This window comes from the organism of the source record quoted next, unplaced genomic scaffold, assembly GCF_019419815.1.
Source record: "Pyrus x bretschneideri cultivar Hongxiangsu unplaced genomic scaffold, Pyrus_bretschneideri_v1 Contig13, whole genome shotgun sequence".
NCBI classification, from domain to species: Eukaryota; Viridiplantae; Streptophyta; class Magnoliopsida; order Rosales; family Rosaceae; genus Pyrus; species Pyrus x bretschneideri.
This window is the reverse complement of record NW_025999424.1, coordinates 8,044,721-8,061,678: the sequence shown is the minus strand read 5'-3', so window position 1 is coordinate 8,061,678 and position 16,958 is coordinate 8,044,721. Positions and strand designations below refer to the sequence as shown.

Sequence of the window (16,958 nt, the reverse complement as noted above, 5' to 3'; positions counted from 1 at the left end):
AGGAAGAAGCTTTGTTGGTGCGGAAGTGATGGGGGATGGGGGTGGTTATGGTAGAAGGGTGGCTCGGGTGGGGAAAGGGGTGGTGGTGGTGGTGGGAGAAGGGGTGGCTCATGTGGGGAAGAAGAAGATGAAGATTTGTGTTTTTTTTCTTTAATTAATTATTTTAATGTTTAAATTTTTTATTAAATGTTTAGCCATATGACATAAATGTGGCAGCCACGTCATCACAAATAAAACTTTATATTTGTCACGTTATCACTTAACGGTTAACTTAACAGATTTTTTAACGGTTGTACGCAATTGAAAAAAAATAATAGTAAATGTATGAGATTGAAATGTTTTAAAGATGTATATAATTGTAATTGCACCCAAACTTGATGGGGTATTATGTAATTTACCCAAAAATAAAAGTTGAAAGAACTATGAAATGTAGGAGGTGGGCACGGTTTGATTCGGCCCAGTTCCACCCTCAAAATGGAATCGGAATCGGAAAATTTCAATGGTTCGGCTTAGTGCAGTTCTGCTTAAATTTATTACTAAAACCGTACGATTCGGTTCATGACTGTTTACGGTTCTAACCAAAATTATATATATGGTTTTTTCTAATTTTCTACTTCTAATACCAAACACATATTTCAACCACAAATTCAAGTAAATTTGAGTTTCCACTACTATATCTACAAGATTTGTGATCGGAAGATAGAAAGTGGGCATATAAATATAAATCAAAAGATAGAAATGCTTATATCAAGACCAAAGCGTAGATCTTAAATTAAAACTAAAATGTACATAATGCATAATATATTGGAAAAAAATGGAGAAAAATAATGTAGGGAGAGAAAAGTGATAAAACAATGAAAGAGGGGGAGAGAAGTGAAGAACAATATTGGGTTTATGTATATGGTCTTCTTGGAAAAATGTCTTATTAATATAAATATAAAAATAAAAATAATTTATATTAAAAGCGGTTCAGTCTGGTTCTTAATATTTTCAAACTAGAACCGAAATCATTTGAAATGATTCGGTTCGGTTTTTGTTCTGGTTTGACTTTTTTGGTCGACGTGGTTTTTACCCTTTTTTTGTTATAGTTCGATTCGGTTTTCCGGTTTGGCGGTTTTTATGCTCACCCCTATTCAATTAACAATGCTTCTTAAACATATACTCGAGTTTCGTTTTCGTCCTCTAATTTAGTTTATAAATTATTGCATGCTCCGATTATGTTACATGTGACTATTTCATCATTTAATCAAACGTATCGTTATAATATAAAAAATTATGTAATTGAAGTATCGATAATATAACAGTGAAACATATTGAAGAGTGACATCGAAATGTCTAATATGATAAATGCAATGGCTAATTTACCCCTAGTATTCAAAGAGAAGTTAATAAAATTGACGATAGGACTAACTTGACCCTTATATTTTACGGGATGTGATATCCACATCACTTTTTTAACTTTTCACACATCTTTCTTATTTTCGGCTGTCGAATCAGAGAAATTGAAGAAGATCAAAGGACAGAAGTAAAAAAGGGTATGTAAGAAGTAAAAAAATGTGTGTGGATAACACAACCCATTTTTTACATGGGGCGGACGGATTTGGGGTAAATTATACAAATATAAAACTCAGCAATCCACTCATGTAAAATTTTTATTGAAAAGTCACTAAACTGTAGTCTTCGTAAGACGATGATTGCTGCTATAAAATGCCAACATTACATTTTCACCCCAAGACAAAGAAATGAGGAAAGGAAGGTAACAAAAGGGCGCCTTTCGTAACGGCAAAAACGACCACAAACCAAACACCCATAAAACTCAGATAAGGCTCCTCTCTTTTACTCTCTGAGCTTTCGTCAGCCATGGCTGAAGCTTCAAGAGTTCTGCAGACAACTCTCCTCCCCACCTTCCATCACCAACACAAAATCCACACATTCCAGTCGCTCCATTGAATTTCCGCAGACACCCAGTTCAGTGCTCGGTCTCCACGACCGACGGCGCCAAGCCACGGTGGCGCAGAAGATTCCGTGGGGCTGCGACATTGACTCCTTGGAGAACGCTTCTGCTCTGCAGAAATGGCTGACTGATTCGGGGCTTCCGCCGCAGAAGATGGCGATACAGAAAGTGGAAGTTGGGGAGAGGGGACTGGTTGCTTTGAAGAATATAAGGAAGGGGGAGAAGCTGCTCTTTGTGCCTCCCTCTCTGTTTATCACTGCTGACTCTGTAAGACTCTTCTAAATTTGCTTTGTTTTTTATTTGTGTAGTGATTTGGATGCCGGTAATTATATGTTTTGTGCACCAATTGGACACTCCTGTTTGGACGTACTTTTCTAGAAAGCACTTTTACTTGTGTTTATGTAAGATGCACTTCTCCTCACAAGCGGTTTTACCTGGAAGTGCTTCTTGGTAAAGCAGTGCCACTTGAAGATACATTTGTTGGCGCTCCTCGGCAAAGCACTAAAAGTGTTTTGTAATTCAAAAGCACTAAAAGTGTTTTTGTCAAAAGCACTTTAGATTTAGAGTATTTCTGTCAAATATTTCCAGAAGTGCTTTTAGGCCTGACGCGGGTCCCTTAATATAGTGGTTTAACTGCCAGTAATTATGTGTAATGCGTACAACTCCAGTTGAAAATGCTTCTTTAGAAAACACTTCTGCTCATAAGTGCTATCATAGAATTACATTAAATGTTTACTAAAAATTCAAGTGCTTTTTGAAAAAGCATTTGGAAGTGTTTTCTGAAAACTAGGTGCTTCTCTAGAAAGCGCTTCTAAGTGCTTTTATAACCCATAAGCAATTTTAACTTTTTCGGCCAAATGTTATTCCTAGTGCAGCCATTCTGAAAGTGCTTGTTTTGCCGTGTTTGTAAATGTTAGGAATGGACTCGCGGTGAGGCTGGTGACGTGTTGAAGAAAAACGGTGTACCTGATTGGCCATTTCTGGCAACCTATCTGATTAGTGAAGCAAGTTACCTTCAATCTTCTCGATGGAGCAACTATATCTCTGCCCTACCAAGACAGCCTTATTCCCTTCTGTACTGGTAAGTACTAACTAACTAGTAACTACCTCCTGTCCATGTTTTGATGGCGGAATTTTACGAGTCTGTCATTTACTTTGGGAAGAGTCTACTCTCAGATTTTTCTACAGCCTTTATGTATCCTTTCAGGACTCGTGAAGAACTTGACCGGTATTTGGAAGCATCACAAATCAGGCAGCGGGCGATTGAAAGAGTTACTAATGTTGTTGGAACGTATGGCCTTGTATTTGTTAGTGTAGTTTTCTTCATTTGAAATATTTGTCGTATGTTATTCTCGAATGATAACAGTGCTTCCGTGAGTCCAACTTCATGAATCATGATCTCGTAGTTATGGAGTTGAATACTTACTCCTCTCTGGTGCAGATACAACGATTTAAGGATGAGGATATTTTCCAAGTATCCTGCTTTATTTCCTGAAGAGGTATTAAACTTAAACGATGAGCTCAATGCGTGTAGCTAGTGTTGAATATAGCCACATATCTTCTTCAGTTTTTCACCATGTGCAACTTCTTTTACTCCGCTCCATGTTTTGTTTACAGGTGTTCAACATTGAAACCTTCAAATGGTCATTTGGAATTCTTTTCTCCCGCTTGGTGAGTTAACTAGTCCTGTTGATAATGACACTGCCATCGTAAATTTGTTTCTGTATCTGCAGAATGGTGTCAAATTGTGTTCAGTGTGTGATGATGATGACGATTTGGTTGTTAATATAAGTAAAGTACACAAATTTATGATGTGTAATGATGTCACCGTCAATTAATTGGAAGGAATTACTCAAAATTTCTCTAGTTACTGCTTCTAGGTCTAAAATTCTGATATGAAATCCAGAAGTAGGCTGAAGTCTGATATTGGATATTTCGTAAGCACAGTGATTTGTCGAAAACATGACCTCAACATCTTCTTTCTCCTAAGCACAGGTTCGGTTACCCTCATTGGGTGGAAAGGTTGCGTTGGTTCCTTGGGCAGATATGCTGAATCATAGTTGTAAGGTCTGTCAATGAGTCTCTTTTAATAAACACAACCCGAAGTATGAGCTGCACAGATTTTACTCGCATTGTGCATCTTAATTTGACTGGTGTAGGTAGACGCATTCTTGGATTATGATAAATCGTCACAGGGAGTTGTCTTTTCAACAGATATGGCATATGAGCCAGGTGAGCAGGTAAACAATAATTTTTTTCACAACTTTAGGTCTAAATCCATTGTTGAAGTTGCAAAGAAATCAAGACCTCTAGTGATGCTTTTGGTCACTTAATGCAGGTTTTCATTTCCTACGGAAAGAAATCTAACGGAGAGCTGTTGTTATCTTATGGGTTTGTTCCAAGGGAGGGCACCAACCCTAGAGATTCTGTTGAGCTGCCACTGTTGCTTTCAAAATCCGACAAATGTTATAAGGAGAAGTTGGAAGTTTTGAGAAAGTATGGATTGTCAGCGTGAGTACCCGATAGCTCAGAAAAATCATGCTTAGTCTTCAGTCACTCTTTCCATTCCTTTCCCTCTTTCAGTTGAATCTCCAAAATTTATGTTCCTCCTTTACGTTGTACCAATCTGGGATACCTTATCAAGCAGATCTCAGTGCTATCCTATACAAATCACCGGTTGGCCATTGGAGCTAATGGCGTACGCTTATTTAGCTGTGAGTCCTCCAAGTATGAGGGGACAATTTGACGAGGTGCAACAGTTTTAGCTTCCTATTGTTAATCAAAGTTTCCATATTGTTGAACATTATCTGAAAGTTCTTTACTGTAGATGGCTGCTGCAGCGTCAAACAAATCTACAGCGAAGAAGGATTTACAATACAGTGAAATAGAGGAAGAAGCGTTACAGTTTATACTGGACACCTGTGAAGCCAGCATATCAAAGTATAACAAATTCTTACAGGTGAGGGACTAATTTGCAACAGAATTTCTACATCTGTCCATGACTCTATGAACACTCTAGATCGGTTGAAGCTGAGAGATTTAAACATTGAAACCCACAATTGATTTTTCGCTGACAGGCAAGTGGATCCATGGATTTGGACGTGACGTCTCCAAAGCAACTAAACCGAAGGTTGTTTCTGAAACAGCTAGCGGTAGACTTGAGTACTAGTGAGCGGAGAATCCTATTTCGTGCCCAATATGTAAGAAAATTACATCTTTCGTTCTCTATAGATTGATTGTTCTACTAAGACTGAAGCAGGTTTCATCTGTTGTGTGCTTTTACTCTAAGTTTTGACACAGCTCAGCTCTTGTGAATGCTTCTTTGATTCACTCTGTGCTCTGTGCCTCATATGTTTCTGCTTTACCTTAGCTGAAAGCGTTGTGATCACCGGAGATTTTCAAAAAAGAATAACTGAAAATTGTGGATGAGTAATGAGTTGATCTTATGAGCTCAAGAACTTAAACAATAAAAGTTCCGGCTGAGATTGCATGTCTTCTGCAAGGATTATGCATTACTGTTGTGCTTCATAGCAAAATCTGCCTTGTTTTGTTTGGCTGATACGAAGTTGTGACTGATTTCAGATACTGAGAAGGAGATTGAGGGACATAAGAAGCGGTGAACTGAAAGCTCTAACAATCTTCAACGGATTCCGAAAGTTTTTCAAGTGAGAAGAGCTTCAAGCAAGCATGATGTGCTGCTGGGATTTCTGATGAGCCCTGCCCTTTTTGCTCAAGCTACATCTAGTGGCATTTCTTTTGTGACTTTTGGGACCAAATCAATTGAGACAGCCTTCATTTGGAAAGGAGTTGAGGTTCTAATTCATACGATGCCATGAACATGTAACTACCAAAGGAAGCAAGAAAAATGCTACAACTTTGAGGTTTTTCTGGTTGATTTGATTGTATTATAGTATGTGTCATGAACTCTCTTTCCACCTTCATGCTAGCTACCACACCTTTGGACCAATTTCAATAAATTCATCAATGTAGTTGGTTAAAGTGCCAGGGTGCCAAATTTTATCCGTCGTTGTAACGCGATTTTATTTACATGATCATCTATAATTGAGATATCAAATTAAAATGTCAAATTTTGTTTTTATAGCTGTTGTGGCAAAATAACATTTTTAAAGTTGCTTACTCTAACTGAAATGTCAAATTAATTTTCTTTGGTTATTTATAAAATTAAGTGGGCCCAAACTTTAATAATAAATAAATATGTGGGCTCATCACTAAATAAAACAAAAAGAAATTTTTTACGTTGCTTTTAAATTTGACAGCAAAGTGGAGAATGTTAATTTATGTAGAATTTTGGTATCTCCTTTTTTTTATTTCAAACCGTCCACGTAGATTTTTTGACATCTCATTTGAAAATGTTGTAACAATTTTGTTTGGACAATGTTAGAGAGACTAAATTTGTAGACAAAGTTTTGAAAACTAAAGGACATGGAAGTTAATGATTGGTTTATCATTTAAACGTTGATAAACGTGTTCATTCCTATTGGTGACACATCATTTAATTCGCAAATTTAGTCTTCAAATTTAATCTCCCTATCATTATCTTTTTTTTTTTGTTATTGTTAAAAATATAAAAAATTGAGGTCAATGGTTATTGGGAGTAGTGTCAACCAATTTCCACTAGAGGAGGATTCTTTATTTTCCTAATCTCTATACCCTTCCATGTCCTCCTATTTGAACGGCCATGGTTAAGTCACATCAACATTTTATATTGATTGTTTTATAGAGATAATAAACAAAAAACAATGTGTGAGAGGAGATGATGGTAGAAGATGAGAATATAAAGGTAGAGAATCTTCCTCCATTTCCACTTTCTCAAAGTTCAAAGCTCATAAATATGGAGGAAGATTCTCTTCTTTCCTAATTTCTCTCTCATTTTCTCATTTCAAATAATTACGATTAAATCACGTCAATATTTTATATTGATTTTTCTATAAAGAAAATAAGACAAAAAATAAAGTTTGAGAGGAGGAAAAGGAAAAGAGTGGGAATAGGAGGTGAGAAAATTATATTCCTATAAATATAGTTGTTGAAAATATGAAGTATAAATTATAATAGAGAAAACCAGTATAACGTTCCCACTCACCAAAATAAAAGTATAACGGTTTTCACTTTTTGTTGAGTGGAGCAAAAAAAAAGTATAACGGCTTACTTTTCACACTTATTATTATTTTTTTTGTCATTGTTTTTTTTTTTTTTAATTTTAATTTGGTTGATTGATAATTAAAGGATGTGTGAAAAATAAAAATAAATGCGTGGACAACACTACTCAAATTAAAATAATTTAGAATGAAATATTGTAAAAAAACTGATAAGCAAAAAAGAAATGATTAAATCTACCCAAAAAAGGAAAAAAAAATCCTTAAATAGAAGGAAAGTAAAATAATGTATTTAATAGTGATTTTGAGATATTTTAATTCTGTTAATGAATCTAGAGATATTCAATCAGAATTTTAAATGATTTTTTGAAATTCAAGGTGTATTTAATTAAAATTTTAAAATAGTTTATTAAAATCTTTAGAAATCTGGGTGTATTCAATTAAGATTTTAAAGAAGTTTATTACATTCTAGGTGTATTCAATTAGAATTTGATTTTAAAGAATTTGATAAAGTTGAAGAATTAGAGGGAATTGAAAAGATTTCGTAGTGTATTTTAAGCATCCACAAATTTCACATCTTTCCATGAGATTTCGAGAAAATTGAATCAAAATTTTATATGAAATATCTACAAATAAATTAAAACTCCATAAAAATCTATGGATTTATAAATCTATTAAAATCTCTCAATTCTCAATTGAATACCCCACCTGAAAACATAAATCAAATTCTAAAAATGGAAGCAAATCTCACATACATGATACACCCCACCTCTCACAATCAACCCCAAATTCCTAATTAATCATAAACCCTAATCCTAATAATTCCTAATGACCAATGCTTTCTTACCACTTATAACTCTCACTTCTCAGATAATTTTACTTTCTCCAGCACATAGCCCCAAGCAAGTGCCAAAGACATTCCCTTTCTTTTTGGCTCTGCAAATCCCCATCCAACAATGGAGGGCTTGGCTTCCTTCCGGGCTGTTGCTTCTCTCTCTTCCCGCCCCAGAAAACCCATTTCCGCCTCTGCTTTCGACGCGCGTAGAGTGAACTCGCTCTCTCTTCCGTCGTCGTCTTGCTCTATTGTTCGAGCTCAGCAGGTTCTTAGTTTTTCAGATTTCTTAATTTTCTTCTACAGTTTCTGGATTTTACTTTGAACTGCATTGAAATGGTGTTCGAATTTATGGGTAATTGTTTGTCTTTTATTAGATGGAGTCTAAGGGCACTCCGCCGTCGGCGGTTGCAGTGGAAGGCGAACCGGAGCCGGAGAAAGTAGAGCTAGAAATCAAGGAATGGGAGGTGGGTATGTACCACAATGAGGTGGCTGCGAGTCAGGGAATTAGAATCAGGAGGAGGCCTCCCACAGGACCTCCTCAGCACTACGTGGGACCTTTCGAGTTCCGGTTGCAGAACGAGGGCAACACTCCCCGGAATATTCTGGAGGAGATCATATGGCACAAGGACACTCAAGTTGCTCAGGTAAAGTCATCAGCTTTGTGTTTTTGGTGAATTGGGTTGTTCGATAAATCGAAAAGTTTTGGGGGTTTTGAAGACCCAATTGGATAAAAAAAAGCAGAGTGATTTGGTCAAGTTTTGTATATATGATGTGTTACTAATTTGGCTACTGCTAATGATGTTGATTCAGTTGAAGCAGAGGCAACCTCTGTATTCATTGAAGAAAGCTCTTGACAATGCTCCTCCTGTGAGGGATTTTGTTGGAGCTCTGAGGGCAGCACATTCACGAACTGGTCTGCCCGGTTTGATTGCTGAAGTGAAGAAGGCATCCCCAAGTAGAGGAGTTTTGAGAGAAAATTTTGATCCGGTAAGTCTGCATTGTTTCATCCTTATTCCTGTGTTTGGGAGTGTTTCTATTCCTGTTGTGCCTGTATGAGATTCAGTGTGCTGAACTAATGAATTCATGCTCATCGGAATAGAGGAAGTATCATTGTCTATTTTTCAAACCTTAAAAACTGTAATTCTGATCAGGATGTATTTGTTATCCTCCTTGTAATGGAACAAAAGCATTGTATGCATGTGTGTGTTGATTCATTTCTAATATAACTCTGTAACTTTTGAGAAAAGAGAACTTGAGTGGGGATAGCTGCCCCCGGTCATTGTTCTATGTATGTGAAAATGATTTTCTCCCCCAATCTCACCAGTTCTTGTTCTTTTATAAATTATCATGATAGGTTGAAATTGCACAAGCTTATGAAAAAGGGGGAGCTGCTTGTCTTAGTGTTTTGGCAGATGAAAAGTATTTTCAGGTGAGCAAATCAATTTGATCTCTCTTAGAAGTCATTGACGTTAAAAGCAAAACTATAGCTGTATCTCACTTGCTTTTTGCTCAATAAATATAGGGAAGCTATGAAAATATGGTGGCGATAAGAAATGCTGGAGTTAAGGTTTGTCCGTAAGCAGTGTTCCTCATTTTGTAGTATTCTGCACATGCTAGGATGTACTTTGGGTATAATTATTCTTCTAACACTAGCAAAATATGTAGTGCCCTCTGTTGTGCAAAGAATTTATCATTGAGGCCTGGCAAATCTACTATGCTCGAACCAAAGGTGCAGATGCAATTCTTTTGATTGCTGCTGTTTTGCCTGACCTTGACATCAAATACATGACAAAGATCTGCAAGATGCTTGGCATGGCAACACTTGTTGAGGTTTGAGTTGCACTTCTTTCTCCATTATTAGTTTTTTGTACTTCTGTTTGTATGTTGGAAGTTTGGTGGGTTTCAACTGGGAAAATCCGCCCTTGTCTATGTGAGTTAGACTGATTTTACGATTCTTTAATGTCTGGCCTATTCTGGGCTTCGTTTGGATACAGAGTTATGCATCAGTTACAACATATCCTTGTGTGTGCGTGTGTATGTGTATCCTTTTGTCAAAAAGAAAAAACCATATCCAATGAAATCTAATCCCGAAACATCTTGTGTGTTACATTGTTACAGGTGCATGATGAGAGGGAAATGGACCGTGTTCTGGCCATTGAGGGGGTTGAGTTTATTGGCATCAACAACCGCAATCTTGGTAAAATTTCCTAAGCTCTGTGAATTGGCTTATGCTATGATACTTCTTGTCATTTACAATATGGCTGTTTGCTGATCATTTCATCTTTATCTATTATCTATATTTATGAAAGACTAACGTTATTAACCGTCAACCAGTATTTTGCAGTAATATGTGGGAGCTTTTTGAAAGCCTTCAATAATGTGCTTCCTGTTTGAATTTGTGATAGGATCCTCAAAACACCTTCCCCTTTTGCCCCCTAATATGCATTATTATAGGCATAATGACTGTGTGTGGTTCAGGCACCATAATTGGTAGTTCAGTCTTCTTATATTAATTAAATTATTAATTTCTTTTTAAGTGAGGATGTTGATAGGGTTTGAATAAGATGGGTCGGCAAGCTATATATAGAAGGGGATGACGTTGAACCTGCCGATATTCATGTTTGCTATCTGTCAAATCGGGCTGTGTATTGCAGTGTGAACTTTAATCGCAATATGATAACCTTATATTTGATTCGACTGCAGAAACATTTAAGGTTGATACTAGTAACACAAAGAAGCTTCTTGAAGGAGAGCGTGGCGAATTGATCCGTCAGAGAGACATCATTGTGGTAGGAGAATCTGGGCTGTTTACGCCGGATGATATTGCCTATGTACAAGAAGCTGGTGTCAAAGCGGTTTTGGTAGGAGAGTCGATTGTGAAACAGAATGACCCTCAGAAGGGAATAGCTGAACTTTTCGGTAAAGACATTTCCTTGTAAGTCACTTTAGGGAGACCGAAAAAAGTTCAAACAGAGACTTAAGTTGGACCTGAGAATGTGACATTGTATTTATGTGTCAATGAGTAAAGTGGAATAAGTTTGGATGCCTCAGCTGCTTGTGAGTTGTGATAGAGAGATTTGTAACTCAGTTTTTCGTTCTAGCTCGTGCGCTTTGACGAGAATCTCACTTTTCCAAACTTGCAGTTGTGTGACTTCGATCCCTTATGCTTTCGTTTTGTGTCTTAGGTTACCCTATTCCGTCAAGTTGTCGAGGAAAATTGTTAAACTTGTTGCGGAACTATAGCCAAACAATGAGTGCCAAGTTTTGAGCAAAACGCCAGTCCTACATTAACTAAGGTACAATTTTTCTAATGAACTTGATGGAACAAGTTTAACATAGTTTACCGCTATAGAGCACTTTTAGCCTTACTGAAGTAGTCCCAAAGAGACTTTAATTAGGGGTGGTTCGGTATAGGGATACCGAACCGAAAACTATATACCAAATACCGAACTGAAAAAGTTCGGGATGAGATTTTAGCAACCGAAACCGATCCGAAATTTTGCCTTTCGATTATTTCGGTATTCCCGAATATTTTTCGGTTTTTTGGTACGGTTCAGGACGCAGCCAACACCAGCCATCTCCAGTGGCTTCTTCACAAGCCTCCTCCTGAGAGATCTTAATACCATTCTCCTCCGCCACCTCCACCATTCTCAGAAAGCAACGACCACGGCGACGACTCCGAATCCACCTAGCTCCCAACCCCGCACCCACTCCTCTCCACAATCACATCTTCTCATGCCATTTCTGCACAAATCCTTTAGAACCCACATGCAAAAATCCAATCTTTTTCTTCGAGCACGGCGGCGACTCTGAGTCCACCTCGCTCCCAACCCCACACGGCCACACCCACTCCTCTTCACAATCACATGTTCTTATGCCATTTCTGCACAAATCCTTCAGAACCCACATGCAAAAATCCAATCTTTTTCTCTCGAGCTTCAGTGATCATCAAATGGAATTATTTGTTGTGGGTTATGAATCGTGCATGCGCAGCGCTGAGGATTCATAACCCAGAGACGAGAGAGCTTCAGAGAGGATAGAGAGAGAAATGGGTCGAGGCCAGAGACGAGAGAGCTTCTTCCTATCTCTGCTTCCCAACACGAAGACTGCTTCTCTCTCTCTGCCTCAAGAATCAAGATTCAAAACCAAAACAAAAGCTTTGTGCTTTTAGTTTCCAAAAAAGCTTTGTGCTTTTATCCCAAACCGACAAGGCATCACCATCACATGCCTTTTCCATATTATTTTATTTTTGTTCCTTTGCCAGTGGAACCGAAAGGCTCTGCTTTTTATTTTATTTTTTCATTGTTCTTTGCAGATGTAGCGCTGGAAAGTAGGAACCACAAATAAAAGAAGATTTCGGGACTTCGGGAATACCGAAGAAAAGAAATCTGGAAATCAATTCCATACTGAATATTTCGGTATTTTTCGGTATGGGATTACCAAAGTTCGGGATAGTTTCGGTTTGAGATTTTTCGGTTTGGGTTTGGGATTTTTTCAGTTTGGTTTGGGATTTTCGGGATTTTTTTCCAGCCCTAACTTTAATAGTGTTTTTGTGTTATAGAATTGCTTTTTGGAGAATAAGCACTTCCAACTGCTTTTATAGGAAAGACTTGAATGGTAGGACAAATTTCAATGTGTTTTAGGACTCGTTTAGAAGTGCTTTTTAAAATGGTTAAAATCATTTTTAGTGAAAACGTTTTTGGGACTGATCCTTGTGCTTTTTGCAGAGTGCATTTAAGTGCTTTTGGAATTCAAAAACATTTTGTCTAAAAGCACTTTTAGTCATTTCAAAAATATTTACAAACAATCCTTTAATAAAAATAAAATGGAAAACTAATGAAAATGATTTCAAAACTTTGAGTTTTAACGATAATGACAAAATAAAGGGTAAAGTGAATTGTACTAGGATTGCCTTTTTAGTAACTTTAGCTGTTTGATTAAATTTTAAGATCCCAGATTGATTGATTGAGAGGATTTGGTAGAAGGAATCCAAAGAGGATCCTCTCCATCTAAATACCCCCTTTTCGTAGCGGAGAGCATTTTTGTTTTGTACTCTTAACAAGGAAAATTTTCAAATCCTAATTGACGTTACAATAGTTTCCTCTCCCCTCATGATCTCAATAATGTTAAGCTTCACTAAATGACGTGTCAGTATACATGCAAACATCTCTTTACTCACCGTCTATCAATAAAGTTCATTAATATTGTTTACTGACTACTTATTATGGCAAATTCTCCTCTTTCTCCTTATGTCAATATTTTGTCTATCATCCAGATGATAGCAATTGTCGTTCGATTCATTTGTAGGTTTATTGAGAGTGTAATTTTGCCAATTCTGCTATTAACAAAAAATTAACGTTTGAATAAAATGATAAAATAGACGACGAAATTAATATACATTAACGTCTGAATAAGAGAATAAATAAATATATTATATGCATTACATCAAAATTATTCACACACCCTCGTGAATTATTCAATTATTGTTCAAGTGAATTTTAGAAATCCAAAAGAAAAAAAGTGGGAAAATTACAGTGAGCGCATGATGATGATGTCATGGAGGCAAAGTTGCGGTCGCTCCGCTGACACAGCATAGCATGCGCTTCACGCCTGCCAGCGAGCCGTAACCGAAAGAAGCGAAACGCCACCAACAAAGGCAAAAGCAGCAGGCAAGTCGATTTTCCAAGAGAAAGGTGGTGGCGGAACGGCGACGCGCGGATGGCGATGGAGTTCAGGTCCTACAAGGACGACGCGTGGTACGACGTGAGTATCGAGACGGAGGGCGGCAATGGCGGTGGCGGCGACGGCATGAGACTGAGAGTCAAGTTCGCCGGGTTCCGCGACGACCAGGACGAGTTCGTCGACGCCAACGACTTCAGGTCGGTGAGTGACGTGGCCGAGTTGAGGATCTCGGTTCAGGTCCATGTCGGCTCAGCTTCAGGACTCGGAGTGCTCTCAGGTGAACAGGGGGGTGATCGTCTGCGCCGCTCACTCCGCTCTCCCCGACGATCGCCGCTTCTACGACGCCGTCGTGGATGACGTCAGTCACCTTTTTCCCAATTTTCCCTCCGCCTCTCTGTAGTCTTAATTTCTGCTTAATCATGGCTTGATTAGGTGATTAATCGGTGAGTAATGATGATTAGGTTGTGCATAGTAAGCATGTGTTCGCAAACGGAGAAGAACAATGCACATGCACCTTCATCCTCTCATGGCAGCACGGTCCGTTCGCCAGGACGCTGACCGCCAAAGCTCTCGAGCACATTTGCAAAGTCCTGCCTCCGGTTGCTGATGGCGAACTGAATCCACTGCTCACCTCTTTTCTGAACTTGGTAAGGAAGAGAATTGAAGCAACTGGCTTTTCGGATTCGAATGTGAGTTCTGCTGAAGCTGCTGCTGCCAGCAATGGCCGAAATGGGCCCCCCGGCTTTCCTCAACGCCGAAATCAGGCAAGTTTCTGGTTACTTGTGTACGAAGATGTTTAGCTTTTGAATTGGAATTGTGCTGCTGCCTGCTGCATTTGATCTTTGTTAGAATTAGTCTGGATTCATTTCGATTTGAGTTTGCTTTCCTTTGCTGGATGGGGTTATTGTTCTTGAATTTTTCCTAATTTTTGAAGGATTTTTTTTCTTCTATTTTTCCCATATGATAATAATATATAGACTGCTTGGTGGTATTTAATAGTGTGCAAGATTAATGTAAGAGGAAACGAGAATTTGCGCGGGTGAGTTTCCGATAGCGTGCAAGATTGTAAGATTGTAAGCAGAACAGGAGTGAGTGAAATAGAGCTGACTTGGGAGGTTGAGAGTTTGGGAATTTAATTATATGGTTTGTAGTGGGATTTCCGATCCCCTGTCCATGGATGTTGACAAGTTTGTCGAAAATCTTAAGCTTTTGAGACCTGACAGGAACTTTGTGTGGCTCCTCGTCTTTTACATGTGTGCTGAATGCTTGTGGTATATTGTTTGGATGATTGATGCGGGCTTTTTTTTCTTTTTTTTTTTTTATTTTCGTATGCTTGGCCGTTTTTTTGCAGGAAACAAGGCCTTCTAGGTTGTCCTCAGGTCATGTCAAAGGTTTGTACTGATTTGCTTAAGTTCTTTTTTTAATCTTTAACTACTCTTCAAAGGCAAAGGTGAATGTAAAATCTAAATTTATGATCCATTTAGTTTGAATGGATGATTAAATAAAGCTCTTCGGTGAAATCTGATGTTGGAAGTAGTTGATCACCGTGAATATTCTCCACATATTAATGTACTATATTTAAACTAGTCAAACCTATTGGTTACTTTATCTTGTATATAGTATATGAACGAACAGGACATGACGTAGATATTGGAGGGGTGCCGCATATGATCATCATAGACAATCTTGAGAAGGGGTTATTGCCATCAACAATTATGGAGTTTATTCATCAACAACTTTCAATCTCATGTCAAGCATTTGTTTCGCCAAGTAAGTTGTTAGAGATATATGCACGAGGAGGCATTCTGTTGCACAGCAAAAGGAACTTTGACAAGTTATTGGCCTTTTTGGAGAATCCAGATCACATCATTGTTTCCTCGGGAGGAAGGTATAGTGTAAATCTCTTTCCAGTAATTATAAATCACGCAAACTAGTCTTAAAATGGTGTTTGTTAAAATTTAGTAATTAGATATCCAAGCAAAAGATTTTACGGCCTTTATGTAACTTAAACAGCCAGCTGGAACCTGGATGTAAATTTTGGCATTCTGAACCCCTTGATTTGTTGATTGATTGTTAAAATTTTCATCGTTTTGTATTTTCTCCACAGGCCTTGGTTCGTGACTGAAAAATTACCGTTACATGACTCGCTAAAGGCAGTGACTGAAACATTCGCACTTGCATCTCAGGTCAGTTTCCTTTAATTCTTCATGTGTATGCGGCTAATGATTATAACGGTGAAATGTCATTCTAGAAGCCAGAGCGTTTCGTTGACTAATCATTGATCATTGGACGCAACTACTGTATGCACGAAAACCTGATAGAACATGAAATAACTAGTGTATAAAAGCACCGGGTTTCCTCTAAAATTACCGTTCTTATTGATTTTGCAGAAAGTATTAGAGAGCAGAACTAGAACTTGCAATGAATTGAAGGTTGTCGTTTCTGGGACTAAAGAGTACGAGCAGGCTAAGCAGCTACGTGAGTTGTTTAAGCAATTTGCCAAGCATCAATGCATGATTCAGCAGAGATTAGTTATTGAAGAGGGAAGGATCTTGCAGCTGTCTGATCTGGTGTAGAGATGACAAACGTTTAAAGCTTAAGTCCTTGTGAATACTTTTTGTTACGTTGCAGATATGTGTTATCTGCAACGAAGGCGACGCACTCTGACTGCACCAAAATGTAAACGTGACGAGCAAATGAGGCACCTCCGACCACCTCCTATATGTATATCTGGGCTGAATCAAAGGTACATGGATGTACTTAAAATTTTGGTTTGTAAAATCTGGGCTGAACCGAAGGTTTTTTGGAATTCGGTTAAATTGTGAATTTTCAGTGTGATGCTTCTGCTGTAAAATCTGGTATATCAGTTGGTGCATTTGCTTTGAGGATAATTACGTGTGGTCTTTAACTTTTTTCTCCTACACATTTTTTTTTTGTTTGTTTGATTATTCTTTACCTTATTCGGTCGAATTATTAGAAGATAAATAGCGGTGTGCATGGAGGGAAAAAATGAGTGAGGAAATCATTTTCCAAAATTCCATGCTAATTGCGATGGCAAAAGATCCAGCGAGGGCGGACTTGTACAAAAATGCCATTGTGGTGTATCCCATCTCGTAACGATGGATCGATCATTTGTGAACTGAAAAGAATAAGGAAGAGAACAAAGATAGTGGTCTGGAAAATTCAACGGATACATGAGTCTAATAAAAGTGGAAACGGTCAGCTCTTGCATAAATCCGTACCGCATGGTGGGACATAGTTTTGTAGCCGAATCTCACGTAGCATTGCAGCTTGACCCCAAATTTGAACCAAATCGCTCCTCTTTTTTTTTTTTGGAAAATATCATCAAATCACTCGAGTTACCAAAATAAAC

At 38.0% G+C, this 16,958-nt stretch overlaps 3 protein-coding genes across 4 annotated transcripts; all 3 read left to right on the top strand.

The window, feature by feature from the left end:
- The first annotated feature begins 1,787 nt into the window (after nucleotides 1-1,787).
- On the top strand, nucleotides 1,788-5,705 carry LOC103951801 (ribulose-1,5 bisphosphate carboxylase/oxygenase large subunit N-methyltransferase, chloroplastic). Its single transcript, XM_009363259.3, is given in 15 exon segments — nucleotides 1,788-1,939; nucleotides 1,942-2,001; nucleotides 2,004-2,221; nucleotides 2,872-3,035; nucleotides 3,162-3,245; nucleotides 3,396-3,453; nucleotides 3,572-3,625; nucleotides 3,950-4,021; nucleotides 4,114-4,194; nucleotides 4,293-4,465; nucleotides 4,602-4,704; nucleotides 4,782-4,913; nucleotides 5,032-5,154; nucleotides 5,537-5,611; nucleotides 5,613-5,705. Coding segments are annotated over 15 exon segments (1,509 nt in total). The 5' UTR covers nucleotides 1,788-1,860; the 3' UTR covers nucleotides 5,646-5,705.
- A 2,217-nt stretch (nucleotides 5,706-7,922) lies between these two features.
- Nucleotides 7,923-10,953, top strand: LOC103951802 (indole-3-glycerol phosphate synthase, chloroplastic-like). The gene is made up of 8 exons (XM_048579275.1): nucleotides 7,923-8,168; nucleotides 8,278-8,547; nucleotides 8,714-8,890; nucleotides 9,258-9,332; nucleotides 9,426-9,470; nucleotides 9,569-9,733; nucleotides 10,022-10,100; nucleotides 10,607-10,953. Exons 1-8 carry the CDS (start codon nucleotides 8,025-8,027, stop codon nucleotides 10,840-10,842), a joined length of 1,191 nt encoding a protein of 396 aa, XP_048435232.1. The 5' UTR covers nucleotides 7,923-8,024; the 3' UTR covers nucleotides 10,843-10,953.
- A 2,399-nt stretch (nucleotides 10,954-13,352) lies between these two features.
- Nucleotides 13,353-16,476, top strand: LOC103951807. Of its 2 annotated transcripts, none has more exons than XM_009363265.3 (6): nucleotides 13,353-13,943; nucleotides 14,047-14,349; nucleotides 14,937-14,976; nucleotides 15,221-15,473; nucleotides 15,693-15,771; nucleotides 15,976-16,476. In XM_009363265.3, the coding sequence occupies exons 1-6, from the start codon at nucleotides 13,827-13,829 to the stop codon at nucleotides 16,159-16,161; spliced, it is 978 nt and encodes a 325-aa protein (XP_009361540.2). In that variant the 5' UTR covers nucleotides 13,353-13,826; the 3' UTR covers nucleotides 16,162-16,476. The 2 variants fall into 2 exon arrangements, with proteins under 2 accessions (XP_009361540.2, XP_009361539.2); XM_009363264.3 differs by having other exon boundaries at nucleotides 13,354-13,943; nucleotides 15,206-15,473.
- Nucleotides 16,477-16,958: the final 482 nt, after the last annotated feature.